The sequence below is a fragment of the Peromyscus eremicus genome, chromosome 3 (genome assembly GCF_949786415.1).
Source record: "Peromyscus eremicus chromosome 3, PerEre_H2_v1, whole genome shotgun sequence".
NCBI classification, from domain to species: Eukaryota; Metazoa; Chordata; class Mammalia; order Rodentia; family Cricetidae; genus Peromyscus; species Peromyscus eremicus.
The window spans coordinates 61,840,994-61,861,797 of NC_081418.1; the positions used below are offsets into that span (position 1 = coordinate 61,840,994).

The 20,804-nt window shown below is 47.5% G+C and overlaps 1 protein-coding gene across 2 annotated transcripts in view; it reads left to right on the forward strand.

Moving 5' to 3' along the window:
• Dpp6 (dipeptidyl peptidase like 6) overlaps nucleotides 1–20,804 on the forward strand; it is a 656,578-nt gene that overhangs the window by 207,211 nt on the left and 428,563 nt on the right. The window contains exon 1 of one of the 2 annotated variants that reach the window (XM_059257773.1): nucleotides 5,662–6,057. The exons of the other annotated variant lie outside the window; for it this stretch is intronic. Coding sequence (XP_059113756.1) covers nucleotides 6,001–6,057 — 57 coding nt within the window. The 5' untranslated portion in view covers nucleotides 5,662–6,000. Of the gene's footprint in view, nucleotides 1–5,661; nucleotides 6,058–20,804 lie in introns of those variants that run through there. 2 annotated transcript variants of the gene reach the window in all.

The following is a 20,804-nucleotide window of genomic DNA, read 5'->3' on the forward strand; positions in this document are numbered from 1 at the left end:
GAGTAATTTGGGGAACACATAACCTAAAGAGTGTGGTGCCAGCACAGAGTCTGGGAAGCTAGGGAATAGAGACGGGATGTACAAAACAACAACAACAACAAAAAAAAAAAAAAAAAAAGCGCCTTTTTTTTACTATCAGCAAGAGCCCTGGCTGAGGAAACATTCCCTCTGTAAACAGGATTAAAACAGCTCTTTCTCAGGGTTACTATGAAGTTCAAATAGGACAGGGCAAGTGCTAGGGAAATGCAGGCCACTGGGAGGTTCCTAGTTTGTGTGTATGTGTGTGTGTGTGTGTGTGTGTGTGTGTGTGTGGTGTTGTTGATGATGATGATTTTTACTGTTTCCTCCCTCACTTAGAGGAAAGGGAAGCTGAGATTTGGAGAAGTAGGCCTTAGAGCACATGACCATCAACGGCCTAGGCCAAGACCACCTTCCCCTGCCTTCTTCCCTCTTTCTGTCTCTTTCTTCCTTGTCCCAGGAGAGGTGCTGCTCCTGGCTGAAAAGAAGCCAGGGGTGTTTTTCATTCACAACACGAGCCTGAAGACTGTGGGTGCCAAGGACATTCTTCTCATTGTTCTTAAAATAGAGAAACAATTTGAGAACGAAGCAAATCCAAATCACCTGAGTGCAACCCCCTGCCCTTGTTCCACTTCTGGCTCAAGAGGTGCACCAGCCAGGCTCTTAAGGAAAGAAGATTGCATCCTTCAGTCTAGCAAATGGTGGTCAAAGCTTGCCCTCGAAGAGTAAGAGGCTGGCCTGGCTCCCTGAAACTTGGCATGGGTCTTCTCTGAGTATCTACCCTGGACAATGGGCAGAGCCATAATGCACTTGCTAGGACTGGTCTTCCCAGGAGGAAACTCAAAAACAGAGGAGGTGGCAGGAGAGCCTCAGGCTGTGCTAACCTCCACTTAAGAATTGAGGATGAGGCCAATGACCTAGGGTTCAGTCTTGTTCTGGCCTTCAGTTCAGTGTCCTCAGCAGTGAGAACCTGGTTGCTAGGCTTCTCAAGCTAGAAGATGGAAAGTAGACTGTGGGAGCCTGCTCCCACCTCTTGAAGGGTTCTTAGGTGGAGGAGAGAGGAATGAGGAAATACTAGATAGAAAGAGAGACCTAGCTGATGAGAAGAAAGACAGAAACACAGGATAGCTTTGGGAGGACCTGGGTCAATACTCAGCTGCCTCATCCTTTATTCAAAAGGACTTTTTAATAATATGCCAAGGGGAGAGGCAAAAGACTTCCCCTTGCAAGATCAAAGCACACTGTACAGCCAAGTGTAGACCTTTCCAAACACCTGGTAAACATGTCTGTGGCCAAATCATCTCCTTATGCAGCCTTGCTGGGTAAAGCAAGCTCAGATTCTCCGACCCTGAGGAAGTTCTCACTAGGAAGCCTCTGTGGGCTCGCAAAGCAGACACAGGAGAAGGGTGTCCATCAGCTTAGAGAAAGGGCTTTGGGCTTCCTGGTCACTCTGACACAAGCAGACCTCGTCTTCCCTAGGCTAGGCTTACCAGGGGTCTCCTGGTCTGGGTGGTCCAGGTCCACTCACTGCTGCTTCCTGTGTCCTCCCCTGTGATTCTTGCCTGCTCATATCTCCAAGCCTCAGATGCTGTTTCTGTCTGGACCATCCATGGTTCCTCACCCAGGCATACAGAGATGGAGTGGTTCCCAGGACAGAAGGTTGGTACTTAAGGAACTAGATTCTCAAGGTCAAACCCAAACCACAATTTCAGATGGGCAGGAAGCAGCTCCACTGCTGGAGGCCAACTTTTCCAGAGAGGGTGTCAGCAGTGACAGTTGGCACATGGGGGTCAGGAAGCTCTGCCAGGACCCGATCCCTCCTGCTAGTTTCCAGTGTCGGTGGGGTATGTGTGTTTCCTTGGACCCCGGATGACTGCTTCAATCAGTTGGTTGTACCTGCTGCTCCTCACTCATTTATATTTTCAGGAAACTGTTCATTAAGAAGAGTTTCTCTGGCAGGTGGTAAATGCTACATGTTCATCTTTGCAACTCACCACTAAGACACCTGCATCTCTGCCTCCTGTGCCCCCTCTTAACGGAGTTTGCGCTGTTTGCATAAGACACAGGCTCACTGTGCACTTCCTGGTTGAGTGAGGCTTGGCACCCAGCTCTTGAGGCTGCTCGGCTCCTTGGGGTAGGTGTGTGGGAACGAGGAATGTGAGAAGCTGTTGGGATCAGCAGAGGGATCCAGGACTACAAGGCCACAGACAAACCTTGGCTGTGTCAGTGCCAGTGCCCACTCACACACATCTGGAGGAGAAGGTGGCTAGAAGCCCACAAGTCCATTTGGCAAGGCTGGCTTCAGGGATCTGAGAGGCACTGGTGGAGCTGGGATGGGAAATAAGAGGTCTCTGGCTCTGCACACCCAAATCAGTGTGCAGCACCCGAGCCTGCCAATAGGGCACTGTGCAATCTTTGCCGTGTATGTTTACTGGCTACTTTGAAAACCATTCCCTGCAAAACTGAAGGGTGCCCCCTCACAGACACAGCTCTCACAGGGAAGGGCTGAGATCAGCATGAAATCTTCAAGGTGTTCCTGGAAGGGCCTTGAGCTCTTTCACCTTGGATCCTTCCCTGACACCAGAGACACATCTTAGGAAGGTGCTCTGGGCTGCCTGCTGTCTAGCAAGCTGGAGCAGGCTCAGCCCAAAGGAGCTAACTCTTGTTTGGAGAACTTGGAGCTGATCTCTGGCTCAGGAACTTAGGCAATATTTCTAAAAAGCCCAGCAAGTATTGGGTGGGGAGGAGAGTTCAAAGAAATGAGTATGAATCTCAGCTCTGCCATTCAACTCCAAGGACAGGGTAAGTTTTCATCTTTGATCTGCACAGCCTTGCTGCCTTGTGGGGCACACATGCTCGCTTTGCTGGCTGTTAACATCTCTGAAGGAACACTTGAAGAAGGTACCTGTAATTACGCATGGGACGACATAGCTTTGACCTGGCCAGAGGTTCTCTGCATGCACAGTAATCTGCAAAGACTTGAACTCCAGAGCATGAACTGAAGTACTTTATTTCTCCTACCAAGAGGTTGTGATTAATTGTAAAATATCAACAAAAGACACCCCCTTTCCATCTTACTGTAGCAAGAACACTCGTGGGACCTACCCCACTAATAGGTTTTTAACTGTGTGGCACGGCAGTCAACTCCAGGCTCAGTGCTATACCGCAGATCTCAAAATGCATTCATCTTGCAAAACTGAGTCATTATGTCTGTTCATTAGCAAGCCCCTCTGCCCTCTCCTCCAGCAGCCAACCACCATTGGTTTCTCTGAGGATATTTTAGAGACCTCCCAGGGATGTAAGAGTTACCCTGCATTTGCATAGCTTCACCTGCAGCTTCTCATAAGGCAGGACTCTCTGCTCTTTCACCTGTAAAAACAGCCAAGGTCAAGTGTACAAAGAAGCTAGCATCTGGGGACCCGGCACCAGAGAATCGCATGGAGAAGTTCTGAGCAGAACAACCAGGCTGGCCCCCCACTTATACTCACTTCAGCACTTTTCCACATAATGACTCCTGTGGACAAAGCTGATGGATGAGGGGGTGAGAGGCAAAGCCTGGCCAGCCATCGGAAATCCCTTCGAAATGTTTTCTGTCATCTTACAAATGTCAGCAAATTGTATATGATAACCATATTCAATTTAGATGTATCATTCTATTTTGAGCTCTTTACTGAGAAGTGAAATGGGAAGAGCCTGAAGGAGTTTCCTATATGCTCATGGTGCATAGCTCAGCATCCCTGGGGACCACTTCCCATTGGACTGAGGTCCCTGGGGACAGTGACTAGCTCTCAGCTCTGCTGCTGCTCTTGTCTGTGGATAGCAGCTCACAGCCTCTGAGGGGAGCAATGAATCCTTTCTTAGATGGCACAGATGGTGACTTAAGACTTAACCTGTACCAGGCAGCTTTGGTTAAAGAGGAAACTCCAGGAGACAGCTGTGTTGAGACTGCAGTGTGTGGCAGGGGCTGCTGATTCTGCTGATTGGCTAAGGTCCTCAGGGGCTGAGGTGTTTCCAGGGGACAGGCCAAGAGTGGCCGTTTGTTCCACTACATGCTCCTCTTTCCCAAGGCTCTGTTTGCCTTGCTACTGGGCCCTAAGAATAAGTGTGCATAGAGACCCCATGCCACAGTGGCTTCCAGGCAGGATCAGGGATGCAATGAGGCTGTGGCGGGCACCTTCCACAGTCACAGGAGCCTGTGACTGCACAAAGCCCCTTCCTAGAGTCTGCCTTAGAGGCAAGGTCTTGCACCTGCCTTTCAGCAGCATTGATGATCACTTAGACTCTAAGCACCCTGGTCAACAGGGCTGTGATGATAAATAACACAGGTGTTTGTTTGCCATTTTAACCATAGCCAGTGCTGGAGTGGGGGGCGGGGGCACCTGACTCAATGCAGACAGACAGACTGAAGCACACTCCCGAGTGGCAAGCTTGCCACAGTCTTTTTTTCTCATCCTCTTGGCCAAACAGTGTGAGCTATTGGCTATCATGTAAAAAAGTTATTGGAATCATTACCAAGTAACTACCCAGAGCAGAGTGAGTCTGGGCTGTGGGGGAGCAGGCAGGCATCTGCAGGGATTTGAATTTGCCTGTCAGTGACCGATTGTTGTTCTTGTAAAATGACTGGGCTCAGGACTCCTGAAGGGACTGGATTCCAGGACAGTGTCTCTGAAATTCCCGCTAAATGGAAACCTAACAACAAAAATCATGTCCCAGGACATAATTCCTAAAGTAATTAGTGGCCATTAGTGACATCATCAAGTAGCCAGGCTCTTTCCAGTAAGTGGCTACCTGTAGCCAGAGCCTGTGAGAGTGAAGAGAACCAGAGACCGAGAGCAAAGGAGATGCCCTCAAAGGGAGGGCACAGAGCAGAGCCAAGGCTGAGGGAAAGACTTCGGGCATTGCCCACCCTGAAGCTTCTCTGCTGGTTCAGGAGCCATCCCCACCTGAACATCCTTGGTGAATCCTGATTCCCTGAGAGTTTCTGGTCCAACGTTCGGTATTACAGTGGTGTCTGCAGGAGCAGGAAGCAAGAGTTCAGGTTGGTAGGAGGCCCTGGTGGGTCCAAGATGGAAGCCCAGGTCTCAGGCGGACCACCGGGCACTCACTGTATGCTGCCTGGCCTTTTCTTGGTGGTCAGATGCAGCAAAGAGCCTGTGGCCTCTAAGGAGGCCTCACAGGCTGAGCTCTTCTGGGCTTTGTTTGATTTTTGTCTGATAGAGATCCATCCACTCTCAAGGAGAAACCGAAGTTTTCTGACTTGTAAAGAAAGACAAGGGTACACCAGTCAGCATCCCAGTCACTGCAGAACCGGCAGGGCCAACAAGAGTGCCTCTCCAATCACCCCAAATGACCCGCATTTTTTTAGCTAAGGATAGGAAAAAAGACATCCCTCTTGAGCCCCCTACCCAGGTGGGAGCCATGGGGCCAGTACTGCTGCAAGCAGCTGGTTCAACCATGGGGGCGCGGTGGCCTGGATTCATGATGGGTGCGTGATAGATGCAATGACAAGGCTGCCGGTGCTCGGGGTTCTTCTGTAGCGTCCACCGGCCGCGGCCCCTCCGCGGCCCCCGCCCCAGCCCTAGCCAGGCTGAGCACAGCCGGAGCATGCGCCTTTGCGCGGCCGCGGCCAGGAGGCGGTGGGGAAGCAGCGCGCATCGCTCGGGCCCCTGCCTGCACCCAGCCGCCAGTTGCCGGTTGCTAAGCAGTTATTGTTTCTGTGGCGATTGCAGAGGCTGTGGCTAATTGGAGAAGCCCCACTGAGCAGCAGCGTCTTCCTCTGTGGAGCCTGTCTCTGCTCTTTGCATTTAAAGAGCAAACTAGGCTGCTCTTCCCAGCTCCCTCCCCCACCGCCCCCCCAAAACCTGGTGATTTCGGAAGTATGGACTAGAATTGCTCTCCTCACCCTACCATTGCGACTCTGGTGCCTCCAAAGTCACAGTCAGACTCCTCCTGTCTCTGGGGTGGTGATTGCCAGGACAGACCATGACCACCGCCAAGGAACCCAGCGCCTCGGGAAAATCTGTACAGCAACAGGATCAGGTAAGGCTGCTGGGGGTGGGTGCTTGTGTGTGTGTGTGTGTGTGTGTGTGTGTGTGTGTGAGAGAGAGAGAGAGAGAGAGAGAGAGAGAGAGAGAGAGAGAGAGAGAGAGAGAGAGAGAGAGAGAGAGAGAGAGAGAGAGGATATCTGGTCTGTTGGCTGTCTGGAGCTCTAACCCCCAGGTTGATGTGTGACAGGTTAGCACACCCTGCCCTACCTCCTCTATTTTAAAGGCTACCCTGGCTTTATCAATAACTGAGAAGCAAGGTGGACTTGCCCAAGCAGCTTTGGACAAAGGGTTCTCTCTTTGGGGCTGCCTCATTTAACCTGTGTTAGTTGTGAATATTCCCAACTACTTTGTAATTGGGGGAGAAAGGACATCGCAAGCATCCATGGAGCAGGCTGATTGAGACCCTGCAAAGGGACTTTGCTGTGGCTCTAAGACAGGGCAAAAGCAAGCACACCTGGTAAAGGAGCTTCCCTCCCGTGCCTCCTGCCCCTGCCCTCCTCCTCAAAGTGTCAGTGACAGAGACAGGCTGTGTTCCCCAGGGCAGAGAGCACACTGCCCAGAATAATGAGGATGTGCCAGGAGGCAGGGGAGCCTGGCTGACTTTCAGGGCAGAGGGGACACTTAGGCTTGCTTAGAGTCCTACAGGAAGAGGAGCTGTCCCTGCCCCAAGAGGATTCCCTTCTGGCATGCATGGGGAATGGATGCCTGACTGCTGGGGATACTGTAGCTCTCTTCCTAGAGGGTCTGAAGGGCCGTCTGTCCCTTGATGCTCCCTTGACATCAGGAGGTCTCTAAAGCAGACTCTGGGAGACTCTTCCAGGTCGGCACAGCAGTATACCCGGTTTCCCTTATGGGTCTAGGTTGTCCTTAGGTCACTTTTGCCAGTGTTAAGGCAAAGAAAGGAAGCCCCCCCCCCCAGAACCGGGAAAGCCAAGAGTGTCTTTGGGGACAATATATGAAAAAACTGAACCATCAACTATTTGGAAATACTTCAAATTTGTATTTAGTGAGAGCTCTGTCTTTGGAGGTCATCTCCCAAAACTCATTTTTTTTTTAAAGGTGAGTGCCTTATTCTATCATGTAGAGATCTCACATACAGTTTTGTTACTCCTGTGGAGAAAATTTTGTAAAACTGGAAATCTGAAAAGTCTTCATCAGTGTGAGCATTTGGGCAAGGGGTCAGTGTGAGTATTTGGGCAAGTATTAACGTTCAGCTAAGCTGGACAAGTTCAGAGCAGGCAAAGCAAGTCCTCCTCCTCATGAACATCCTGTGCAACATCTGCTCCTCAAAAAATATTTCCACCCCAAATTAGCATCTCATAATTCAGTCTCCTTTTATTATAGTCTCCTCCCTTACTAGGTATGGCATTAATGCTCTCTGGGCTTTTCTGGGCTATAGATCATGAGTTTGAGAATGCTTGTTACTGTTCACAGTTGTAAGCAGGGATCAGGTGCCCAGGGTTCAGCCAACTTATGCAAAAGAACTTTTCTGGATTCTGTGTGATTTTCTCTTATATTACTGGGTCTTGGCATGCACAGGAATGTCAGTGTTGAATAGGGTGTGGGTTATGCATGATGCACAAGCTCTTGGTGTGATTTTAGACCTTTATAGCCTGAGAAAGCCCCCTATTCTTGACCCAGGTTCTTTTGTGGGAGATGGACACTGTTGTCAGATGAGATACAAAAGCAGCTTTGACTCCAGAGGCCACTTTCCTTGTATTGCAATCAGCAGGCCCTTTCCTCCCTTTTCTAGTGGCCTGTTCTTGACTCTAAGAATGTCACAGAGTTGACCCCATCAAGTCCATAAAGAGTGGTCTAGGAGTGAGTGAGAGGAGAGCAAAATGGGTGGAGGCCAAAGTCTCACATTTTAAAATGATATATGTACACATAAACATGTTCACATACACATATACTCACACACACACACAAACTACACTTGCTCACCTACCACACATTCCCATACGCAACATGCTCCTGCATGCTATTTTAAAGTCTGTTGAACAATAATCTTAACAAGCCCAACACAAAAGGTAAAACAGGATAAAATGTGTCTTATTCCTCCACTATATACAGTTTTCTTTAAGCTCTATGCAGCAGGGTGTGGTGGTCACAGCGCTTGGGAGGCTAAGGCAGGGGCATTACCACAAGTCAAGACCTGCCTGGGCTACAAAGTTAGAGACTTTCTCAAAACCACCCCCAAAACAAACAAACAACAACCCAAAACAGTTCGTGGTGAAGACTGCAGAACTCGGCTGCTCATTTTCTTTCTGTTCCTTCTTGCTGGTGGAACAGGCAGTTGGGGAGTCATGGGAGCTGTGGGAAAAATCTGCTCCAGTGGTCCTTAGGGAGAAGGTGCACTGCTTGTGGTTTAGCTGTTGGTTTTGTTGTTGTTGGCTTATTTGGCTGTGCTTACAAACACCTGGCCTTCCTGGTGCCATCATAATCTTGGGGACTGGTTACCTCACACCCTAATACCAAAAGGTGGTGATATGAGGCCTTAGGGCCAGCTTCCAGCTTGCTTAGAAAGTGTGTGGAGTGTGGACTGCTACAGTGAAGAATCGATTTCTTCTCAATAAGCCAAGCGCAGGTACCCTCTTCCACCTGCCCTGAAATTTGGGAACCATTCATGCAGTGGGGGAAGGGGAGAAATAACTGCCCTATGCTGAAAATCACCACAAATTGATTTAAAAATGGGAAAAGGTGTACAATAATTTTCCATCTTTCCCCAGTTGATAGTATGGTTCTCCTTGCTTTCTAAAAACCATTGTGAAATAGATGAATATGCATAATGAGTTGTTTGGACCTTTGGTTTTTAAAGGATGCACTGAATGAAAGGGAAAGGGGACTTTCACAACACAATTACTCTTTCTTCTTGAAGATTCTGGATGATTCTGTGTGGGTTTTATGCGGGTTAGGTGTTATGCACATGCTGTGGTATGTAAGTTTGGGGGTTTACATGCCACAGTGTGTGGGGGGGTGGGATACACATGGTGTGTGTTGGGGGTATGCACATGCCATGGTTTGTGTAGCAGCCAGAGGACCATCTTGTTTTAGATCAGGCTCTCTTGTTCACTGCTGCATATGTGTGTTAGGATAGATGACCCATGAGCTTCTGGACATTCTCTCCCCCTTCACCTCCTTGCAGGGTGTGCTCGGATCACAGGCGCTTGCATGACTGTGTCTGGCTTCATCTTGAGTCTGGGATCCAAATTCATGTTGTCAAGTTTGCGTGGCCAGGGCTTCACCATCTGAGTCCTCTCCTCAGCCTTTAATCTCGTTTTAAGTACAGTAGAATCTGCCCCAGAATGTTTGGAAATAGCATGTTTGCTAATGTGAGTGGGATATATTTACTCAAGTGCCCCGGAGGTCACTCAAATGGGACTGAGCTGTTTTGGGGACATCTGAATCCACCCTGGCCTCCCCTTACTCCTCCCACACAGAGAGACCAAGAGAGAGAAGCAGAAAGGATGAGGGTAGTTGGGTTCAAATTTAGCGAGTTCTCATGGGAAGACTAAATCCTGCCTCAGAGAACCAAATTAAAATGATATTTCCACTTAAATTTTTAAAAGAACAGATTTATTTTAACATATGCTATCCTCATTTCAAATGATTTAAAATTGGAAAGCAGTAATCAGTAATGCTATTCAATAAGAGAAGACAGAAGGATTCATTCTGGATTTTTCCAATGAGCCATAAAACATTTGCTCAGCTTTTGAGCAGGAATAATATTTTAGTGATATAGATAATGTATGGATGTGTGTGTGCCTGTTTGTATATACATAGATGTATATTCACAAACACAGACATGCTCAACACACACACACACACACACACACACACACACACACACACACACACACAAAAACACATGTAGCCCTTGTGTGTCACAGAATCACAATTGTAAAGATCTCAAAGATGCATATCCCATGTCACTGTGGAAACCAGGAATCTTTCAGCATGTGAGTTATCTGTTCCATGAAAAGACTGTTCCAAAGTCTCCTCTGTGGAGATAGCCATGTTCTGTTTGCCAGCTTAGATCTGTGGGTCTCATGTAGGAGATTGAGAGGTCTGCTGTTAATGGTCATGAGATGTGCCCATTACTTTCTGTTGCTTTTGTTTTGTGACCACTATCAACCCCAAAGAGCCTGAGTGTCCCTTAACCTACTAAAGTGTGGTCCTCAGAACCTAACCTTGACTGCTAAGTTAAATCATTTATCTGAACATTTTAAATAATACTTCAACAGAGGAATGTTTTTAATTTGATGGTAGAATCCTGGAGCTAGCACAGCGGCTGGAGCAACTGTTAGAAGGCATGGGATTCAAGCTATAGACAGGGGGTTGAATGAGCACCTGAACAATGACTCCTTAACTTTCCTGCTCTGTGTACTTGGAACACAACCTTGCCACTCCTTAGAGCACCAAGATTCAATGCTAAGAGAATCTGGGTTCGACCATCATAAGAGTTCAGCTTTTCATGTAATCATGTTAAAGGGAAAGGCAATGTGAGGTACCTGCATTTCATGTGGTATTAGGGTGCCAAGGGAGGTTGATGAAAACCAAGAAAAACAATATCGGTTTTAAGAAGGTCAGAGCTGACATACCGTAGGGTCACGATAGGAGAAGAGGACATTCAGAATGCAAAAAGTGCCTTTGGTGTCAATGACTGTCATAATCACATTCACAGAAAGTGAATTCCATCCTGAGTAGATTCCAAATCATCTATGGCTCTGTGGATAAGACACTGGGAAGATCCAGGTAACCCTCATAAAGCCTGTGAGCTTCCAGAGTGAGGTGCTGGATGTCATTGGATGCAGGGTTACCCTAGAGAGCACAGCACTGGAGCTCTGCTGCAAGGGACACTGGGTGGCCTTGGTGTGCTATGGGGAGGAAGGAGGCTGGCTACCACATGCTGTCCTCATGGAAAGATGTTATACTCCATCATAGACTCGGTGAACTAGGCTGTGGACAGTTCTAAATCTCCTGGGTCCGTATCACACAGTGTGTTCAACAAGTGCATTCAGAAGGGTCACTTGGTACACTAAATGAAAGCCCAGGTAATAGGAGGATGGTAGGAGACCTTTCGTCTCCAAGCTGACTGCTGCATTGGACCAGTTCAAAGAATGGAAATAAGCTACCCAACTTTTCCTGTCACTATGATAAAAATAGTCTGACAAAAGCAGCTCAAAGAAGAAAGAGTTTATTTTGGGTCAGAGTTCCAGGGTCCAGTCCATCATGGTGGGAAGTCAAGGCATCAGGATCTTGAAGCAGCTGGTCACATTTGCATCCACCATCAAGAAGAGGGGCATGAATGTTTGTACTCAGCTCACTTTCTCATTTTTATACAGCCCAGAATCCCTGTCTAGGGAATGGTGCCACCCACAGTGGGTAGGTCTTCCCACCTCAATTAACCTATCCAAGATCACCCATTCCCAAGGTTTGTATCTCCTAGGTGATCCCAGAGCTCATCAAGTTGACAGCAGTGTACATACTTGCTGGAAAATGCTCTGGTGTGGTAAGTGTGTTTTACTACATTATACCGGCATTCTGCAGATTCTATACCAACCCAGTATTGGTGTTGTTGGTGGGGTGTCTTGGCTAAGACCTGTGAATGATATACAGAGTACCTGGGGACCTTGAGAGTTGGTGAGGGCTTTTCAGTGTCCTTCGGAAGGTCTAGCCCCAGTGACACATGGAAGCACTTAGATGCTGATGACATCCTGTCATGAGCAGCACTCTCTTTTCTGTACACAGGAAGTGTGGCACTGTCCTTAGGAGAGTGAGCTATGCCGGTGTGTGGCGCTTCCAGATCTGACCCAGTAGACAGAAGAGGCTCCTGACTCCCTCCCCCTTTGGAAAGAGGGAAGAGTCTGCTGATGTAGAGTTCACACGTTGAGAAAGAGGGTGCTGCTTGTGGGGAGAAAGGGTTTCCTACATGCCTCCAGAGGTCTCTGTGTGGCTCTCTAGCCTTCCTGTGAGAAGCTGTGATGTTGAGTGGAGGCTGTGCCTGTGAGAGCCATGGTTTTCTGAGACCGGGTGCCTTTGCTTCAGTTCTGGCTCCCTGTGATTGTGAATGGGATGGCAGATGACCATGGGGCCACTGAGCCCTGGTCTGCTATAGTTCTGCTTGTGGCTGATATCCCAGAGTCCTTGCTGACTCTGAGTGCCTAAGCACCTTGAAGTGGGGAAATGTAAGGGGTCTGAAAAGGTCTCCACAGACATCCCAGAAAAGGGTCCAAGTGCGAGAAGCTGCCTCCCACCCTTCCCTTTGTACTCAGTGCTCCACTGCCACTGTGTCCCCACAGCAGCTAGAATGTGATTTGCCCAGACATGACTTTTCTACCCAAACTTCCATGCATGCCCATTCCCCTGAGTTCTGCTGTGTGGTAACAAAAAAGAGAAAAAACAATTTCAAGAGAAGGAATGAGGTAGTACAATACACTCCTCTCTGAGGGAACTTTAATGGAAACATTGGGGATGAAAGAATGGAATAACTAAAGGTTCAGATTTTAGGGAGAAATATTTGGGAGTATTTGGTCATGACCTTTAGTGGGAGACTCAGGTGTTGGCAAAGACAGCCTTGGCTCTTTAAGTCCTGGGCAGTCTGTGCATGCCGGAGTACCTGTGACTCAGAACCCATGTGGACCTGGCCTCTCTCAAGCAAGGGCCACACAGCAACTCCCGGGGCTGCTTGGAGGAACCGAGCTGCAGCGTGCAGCAAGCCAGCCTCCTCATTCTCCCCAAGAGCACTGTCTCTTGGCAGAGGAAGCAGCAGGAACGCCACGGGGCCCACTCTGTAGTCCACCAGTGGTGATACCAGCACATTGCCCGGGCAGCACCGTCTGCTAATTCCCAGTGACAACTTATATCTTATTCCCTTACTAGTCTCTGATCAATTTTTAAAGAGATTTAACTTCCTCTGCCAGAACTTAAGCAAAGCTGCCATCCTCCATCTGGGACCTCTCAAGGCAGAGCAGCATCCCAAGGGGCTGGGCTAGTTCTCTGGAACAGAGGCTTCTGGAATAGGGCTCTCTCTCTCTCTCTCTCTCTCTCTCTCTCTCTCTCTCTCTCTCTCTCTCTCTTTGTGTGTGTGTGTGTGTGTGTGTGTGTGTGTGTGCGCGCGCGCGCGCGCGCGCATGTGTGTATAGGTTGATAATGAAATGTAGGTATAAATCAACTACTGATTGAAACATGAAAACCACAGGTCGACAGGGCTCTTCTCAAACAATGATCCACAAGTTCAAGCACTCTGGGACCCTTCTTGATTGTCTTGGCCACCTGTTCTCTAGGGAGCTTGGTTGAACTTCTCAATCCTGTTTTGAACTATGCCCACCCCCACATCCTATTCTCTTTTAGAAATCTAAAGTACTCGGATTTTAAATGGTGGTCTTAAAATTATAAAGAAAAATCCCTTTTCCGTATTTGGAGGAGGCGCCGTTTCTCCTGCATAGGCTCTCTGAGGCTGTTGCACTCTTTGTCTTCACACTTCTCAGAGAGGACACGGACTGGGGGTCCCCAGGCTGGTCCCTGCGCAGGAGAGAGAAGTGATCGTGTTGCTGATGATAATGGCTTGTCCAGGGTTCTATCCATTTGTTAGTCAGATGTTGGCTAAGAGGCAGAGCCGTATTTGGATAAATAGATACCCTAGGCAGAGGGGAGCTAAAGGCAGGTAATGAAGGGCCGAGTGGAAGCAACTCCAGGCCAGGAGGGCAGGACTCCCAGCTCTGCTTGGACCCGAAAGGCTGGGGAACTGAGGGTAGGAACACACAAGTGATGACCTGGGAGGGTCCTCTCCAGCACGGCATATAGCATATATGGTGCAAGCAGCAGCAGATGAGTGTGAGTCTAGAAGCGGGGAAGGAAGCAGAGCCTGCATGGACTCTCCCCACTGGAGAGAGCGGGAATCTGAACGTCTCCTGAGCGGCACGCCAGACTTGGGCTCAGATAAGTGGTAGGAGTGTGCTTGGCTCAACCGGCTGCGTCTCCATGGATGAAAAATGGACAGTAGAACTAGAAGTTTCTGGCTTTCTTGTATTCCCCCACCCACTCCCACCCCGATATTTTGGAGATGGTCTCACTGTGTATCGTGAGCTATCTAAAATTTGTGTCAATCCTCCTGCCTCAGATTCCCAAGCCACTGTGCCTGGCCAAGTTGCTTTGCTGATTTTTATAGAGCTAAGAGGGGTAATGATTTAACCAAATGCCAGTTTACTCAGAGAGAGCAAGGTATCATTACATTGTACTCTCTCTCTCTCTCTCTCTCTCTCTCTCTCTCTCTCTCTCTCTCTCTTTCTCTCTGTGTGTGTGTGTGTGTGTGTGTGTGAGTGTGTGTGTGTGTGTGTGTGTGTGTGTGTGTGTGTTTCTTTAAATAGTCTGACAGAGATGCCTAGCAAAACTCATGACAGAATTTCTGTGTCTGGCTTTGCCAGGCAAAATCAACCCTGTGCTCTCCAGCTCTGAGCTGTAAGTGGATGACGAAAGAAGGAGACAGGAAAAAGACAGTTTTACTATTAAAAAATCATGAAGCTTCGATGTCTTAGAATCCCCCTTCCTTCTGTCATCCATTTCAGCTCCTAGTGACAAGGGCTGGGAGAGGGGGCACGTGGCTTTGCCTTGCCAGCAGCCTCTTCCGTGGGAACTAGAACAGCTTACTGTGGTCTGGACACCCCAGCTGCTCCTTCCAGCTCTCCCACCTGCTTCTGAGGGAACTAGGTAAATCCAGTCTGACTGGACATTTGGAAAATGGTCATTCTTGGTACATTGTTGCCGTGGGAAAAGGCACAGATTTGGCTCAGAGTTGGCCAGATGCTCCAGGCCTACTTACTTAATGAGCACTTAGTATGCACGCTGATCTACTTACTTAATGAGCACTTACTATGCACACTGATACAGCCACAGTATGAGTGAATCTTCCCATTGCCAGCATCTGACAGGAGCTCATGCCCATCCTAAGGTGGATTGTTCTATAAAATTGTGGACTATTTGATTTTGAATCATTCTCGGGGCACAGTGACATTTGGACTTTTGATGCAATAGCAGAACCCTTCCCCTGAAGGAAATCAGCCAAGGCCGGTACAGGAAGGAAGTGACAGTGCTTCCCTGGTGTCTCCAGGATGCCTCTGCAGAGTCCAGAGCAGGTGGAGCACAGACCTAACTCCAGTCTAATTTAGACAGGAGGAGGCGAAGCTCAGAAGGGCAGAGTACACCATGAAAATCATGTAGTCGGTGAACTGCAGATTCCGAACACACACACACACACACACACACACACCTTTAATTTTGTTTTAAATCAAACAGTCTTGAGTGAGATATAGCAAAAGTAATATGTTCAAAGATTAACACAAAAATTGGTGTTACTTGGAAACTGCAAAACAGACAAAGGCATCCAGAGATATGGATGGATGGATGAAGAAACCTGTCTTTGTCTGGCATGTAGCTCAGTAGAGTTCTTGCTTAGCACGTGTGAGGCGCTGCATTATTCCTTGTCAGCAGGCACACACAAAGCACCTGTGTGGTATGAGCTGAGGGAAGGTATGCACTCTCCTCTGGGTAGCGGGGCACTGCTGTGGCTCTTGGCTTCCTTGGCTTCTGGACAGACACATGATTCTCCTCCTTATTGCACTAGCCCTCGGTACAGTGGGGTTCCTAACAGCTTTTCAAAGTCAAGTAATTACATAATGAGATGCTTTTGAAACAAATAAGATGGGGGAGGGGATAGAATGATAGAACGATGGAGTTTCTCCCCAGCTTCTAAAAGTAAGCAGTCACTAATAGATGATGTAGGCTTTGGGAGTGTTGCAGCAGGAAGTTGTCTGTCTCGTTTTACCTGTGGATCACTTCATGAGTAGTGGTTATATCACAAATGTGGGAACATGGGTGTGCAGGGGCAGGAAGGGTGTTCCAGGTCACCACCTGCACAGATCAGCAGGGGTGCAAGGATCGAGATTCTTAGATGATCCAATCGTTCGCAGGTTTAAACTGAATCACACCTATGTGGGTCATGAATGCCTGGACTACAGATTCCTTTTGAGGATCTGATGAGAGCCATCAACCTGTGGCATGGATATAACCCCAGCACTTCATGGACCTTTCCTTTCTGCACAGAGATTCTAAGATGCATACCCCTGCTATCTTCATTTGTTTAGCACCGTGATAGCATAACCTAAAGGTTCCTCAGAATAAACACATTAGTGGCCATACTGTGCATGAATATAACCAAGCAGTCAGAACCTCTAGGTACTGTGCTAGGTCCAGTAACCACAAGATGCACAGGTAGTCACCAAGCAGCCGTTATCTCTGAGTGTTGTGCTAGGTCCCTTGACCACACTGTGCACAGATAATAACTAAGCAGCCATAACCTGTGGGTGCTATGCTAGGTCCAGTGGCAACACAATGCTTAGAAAGGGCAGCAAGTATGGTCCAGAAGAATGATCAGAAGGAATCATGGAATGATCAGGAGTAGGATACCTCTGAAGCAGAGGACAATAGATGTTCTTACCATGTTGGATGATGCACAGTTGAAGGAATGTGTAGCTAAGAGGAGTTGACTAGAGTCATGATGAAATCCTTAATTCCTGATTGAGGGGTGGGTGAACACTCATCAGAAGATATAGGCTTTTATAGTCTTCGTTATCTGGGATGATCTAAGATGTTGTGGATTTATGTCCCCAGTCCCAGATTTACCTAGGAGGTAGGACAGGCTGTTCTGGTTGGGACTGACATGCTAGCTCAGATTGCTCCAGAAGAAGTACTGACATCAGCCTGGGTACTCAGATATCTGTGTCTTACGCCAGCAGAGAAAGTTTCACTTGGGGCCCAACGTACTAAAGAGTCTAAGATTTTACCGTGGCACCTCTGTACTTTCTCTGGCACACAGCCATAACCTTGCAAAGGACCCAGAACGCTCATATTACTCATCAAATCTCCACCCCAAGTATAGCTCCCGAAGCCTGCCTGGCTGACCTGTGTGCTGAGAGAGTCTGTTGGTGAATAGCAGTCACCTTCCTCTCTGTTCTCTAGTGAATGACCCAGCGTAGAGAGCCTCAGGTTTCATTCACACACTCAGTGAAGTACAAATGAATCAGCATTCATAGCTTAGAGAAAATCTGATTCCTCATCCAGATGACCACCTCCTCTAGGTTGGTTTCCCTGATGCTGGGCACATCTGGGTCATCCTACCTGTCCCAGAATTCTGCCCATACCTGTTATATACAAACCATTTTTCTCTACTTGAGAAGGGTCTCACCTGAGACACCAGCCAGGCATCATTCTGTCTTGCTGTGACTCCCATCCACAAGGGAGCTGATATCTTTTCATTCCACAGCTGTGAATGAACAAGGAAATGAACTGAAGCTGGAAAGAGCTGAGCAGTGGACACTGTCACCAAAGACCTTTGTTGAGAGTCTGAAGCTGACATTCCAAGCCTTCTCCATGCAACAAAGTGATTTCCTGGGCAGGCAGCATCCACAGGGACACTTCATTTATTCAGAGAAAAACAAACATGAATTTGGGGGCCAAGTTTCTAATTCTTATGGGTAGGAAACGCCAGTGAGCAGGAAAGAGCATAGATCAGGGGTCAGAAAATGAAGGATTCTGGGACATTTGCCCCATGGGGCAATGAGTCTAGGTAGAAGGTTGTTGGGCTTAAAGAAATGTTTTCTTTAAGTTTCTTTATGTTTAGTATGTGTGCATAGGGTGCATATGCCATAATGCATGTGTGGACATCAAAGGATAATTTGTGGGATTTAGTGTTTTCCTTCTATTATGTGAATCCTGGAGTTGAACACAGGCTGTCAGGCCTGGTGAGACACCTTTAACCACCGAGCCATCTCACTAGCCATTGTTGGACTATTTTTTTTTATTTTAAAAGATGTATTTATTTTTTATATGTATGAGTGTTTTGCCTGCATTTGTATATATACAGCTGCTTCAGAAGAGGGCATTGGATTCCCTAGAACTGGAGTTAGAGCCAGTTTTGAGCCACAGTGGGTCCTGGAAATTGAACTTGGGTCCTCTGCAAGAGCAACAAGTGCTCTAAACCTCTGACCCACCTCTCCAGACCCCATACTTTGTTAAACTTTTTTGTTGTTGTTGTTGTTGTTTGAGACAAGGTTTCTCTGTGTAGCTTTAGAGCCTTTCCTGGAACTCACTCTGTAGCCCAGGCTGGCATTGAGCTCACAGAGATCCACCTGCCTCTGCCTCCCAAGTGCTGGGATTAAAGGTATGTGCCACCACACCGCCTGGCCTAAACTTTTTTTTATTCAAAATTTTTTTTTCATTTTATATACCAACCACAGTTCCCCCTCTTCTTTTTCTCCTGCTCTCCCTTCCCTTCATCCTACTCCCCATCCACTCCTCAGAGGGGGTAAGGCCTTCCTTGGGGAGTCAACAAAGTCTGGCCTACCAAGTTGAGTCAGCACCAAGACCCTCCCCACTGCATCAAGGCTGAGCAAGGTATCCCACCATGGGGAATGGGCTCCAAACAGCCAGTTCATGCACCTGGAATAAGTCCTGGTCCCACTGCCGGGGGTCCCACAAACAGATCAAGCCACATAACTGTCACCCACATTCAGAGGGCCTAGTTTGATCCCATGCAGGTTCCCCAGCAGTCAATCCAGAGTCTGTGAGCTCCCACTAGCTCGGGTCAGCTGTCTCTGGTCTCCCCATCATGATCTTAACACTCTTGCTCCCATAATCCCTCCTCCTTCTCTTCAACTGAACTCCAGGAACCTAGCCCAGTGTTTGGCTGCAGGTCTCTGCATCTGCTTCCATCAGTTACTGGATGTAGGTTCTATGATGACAATTATGGTAGTCACTAATCTGATTACAGGGGAAGGCCAGTTCAGACACCCTCTTGATGAACCCTTTAATGAGGAAAGGCAGGTTCAAGAAGGGTTGAAGACTGGCAGATTCTAGCAGAAGAAAAATTGTTTGTAAATAAATGAAGGAGTTAGTGATAATGAAGTGTGGTTTCAGACTCCGGCTATGGTAATGTGTGGTCACTGTGGTGTGGTGTGTTCACTGTGGTGTGGTGTGGTGTGATCACTGTAGTGTGGTGTGGTCACTGTAGTGTTATGGTATGATGTGGTCACTGTAGTGTGGTGTGGTCACTGTGGTGTGACATGGTATGGTCACTGTGGTCTGGTGCTGTATAGAAAAGAGGCAGAGGGGAGATTGGAGAAGTAGCTCAGCAGTTAAGAGCACTGGCTGCTCTTCTTGGAGGACCTGAGTTCAATTCCCAGCACCCACATGGGAGCTCACAACTGCCTATAATTCCTGTCCCAGGTGATCCAACACCCTCACACGGACATGCATGGAGCCAAAACACCAATGCACATAAAATAAAAATCAATAATAAATTTTTTTTTAAAAAAAGAAGAGGGTGAAGGGGATATGACTAAACTGGGTCACATTGCAACTTTGGGGGAGGAAGCTGATAGGAAGCAAAGGTTCACTTCCTGCCACATCCCCCCACCTCAGTGCTGCCAGGCTTAGAATTGAACAAATAACCAAGTTGGAGCCGTCAGCCTGAGGCCTTTGACTGTTACGCTCACCATGCCTGTACCAAGCTCTTCTGGTGCTGCGTGTCAGAAATGTCCATGAGCTGGTGAAGCTTGCGCTGCTTGGTTCTGGGTGACGCGGCTGTCATCCTGCAGTGGTGAAAGCAGCAAAGACAGTCTAGAGTGCAGCACAACGTCAGTATTGCATGCTTAGGAAAGTCTCACAGCAGGGCTGGCTTTAGATCGCCAGATTTAAATTCTGAAGAATTAGGGATAGTGTAGAATAAACATAAGATTAGCACATTTTTATATTTATTTATTATTTATTGCATGTGTGTGTGTGTATACATGTGTGTGTACATGTGTATATGCATGCACATACATAATACACATGGGTACGGGTGCATGCATAGGTGGATGCTGGAGGATAAAATCAGGTGTTACTCCCTAGGAACCATGTTCCCCCTTTTAAAGGCAGACTCTCTCACCGACTTGGAACTCTCCAAGAAGGCTAGACTGACTGGCCAGGGAGCCCCAGCAATTCTCTGTCTCAGCTTCACCAGCCCTAGAATTATAAGCTTGTGTCACATGACCAACCTTTTTTTTTTTTTTACATTGTTCTTGGGATCGAACTCAGGTCTTCATGTTTACAAGACAACATTTTACCAACTGAACCATCTCCTCCGTCCCAGAACTTTTTTATTTTTAGTTTATTTTTATTTAGTAATTATCTCTACAGAAAATCTCTGGCTTGTATAATTGTGTTGTACTTGCTTGAATGGATAAATAATACTAAAGTAAGAAATAGTGATTGAGTCAAAAAACAATTTAAAGAATAACGTTCTCAGATTGCAGAGAGGCCATCTGTGTATTTGTGAATTTTCTGGGGTTGGTTTCGGAAAAATGATCTCAATGGATGAGCACTGTGGAGAGAAATAGCATAAAATCTATGTGTGTTTTGTACTCAAGGCTTCATTTCATGAAAGAAACACACCTTTTAATTTTGTAGAAGTGTTTGGATTGGTTCAATGTCTTGCATTTTAGGAGAGCTACAGAGAATTTAAATGAACAGATTAAAAACTTTCCAAAATGTTTGCATATCATTTGCTATTTGAGAGAACCCTTACTTCTAGCCTAATCACCTCTTAGACAATACTTAAAATATTTACAAAGATCATGTATTGCACAGATGCATTGAGAACCTTGTACAGATGTTGGGTTTTTGTTGTTGTTGTTTGTTTTC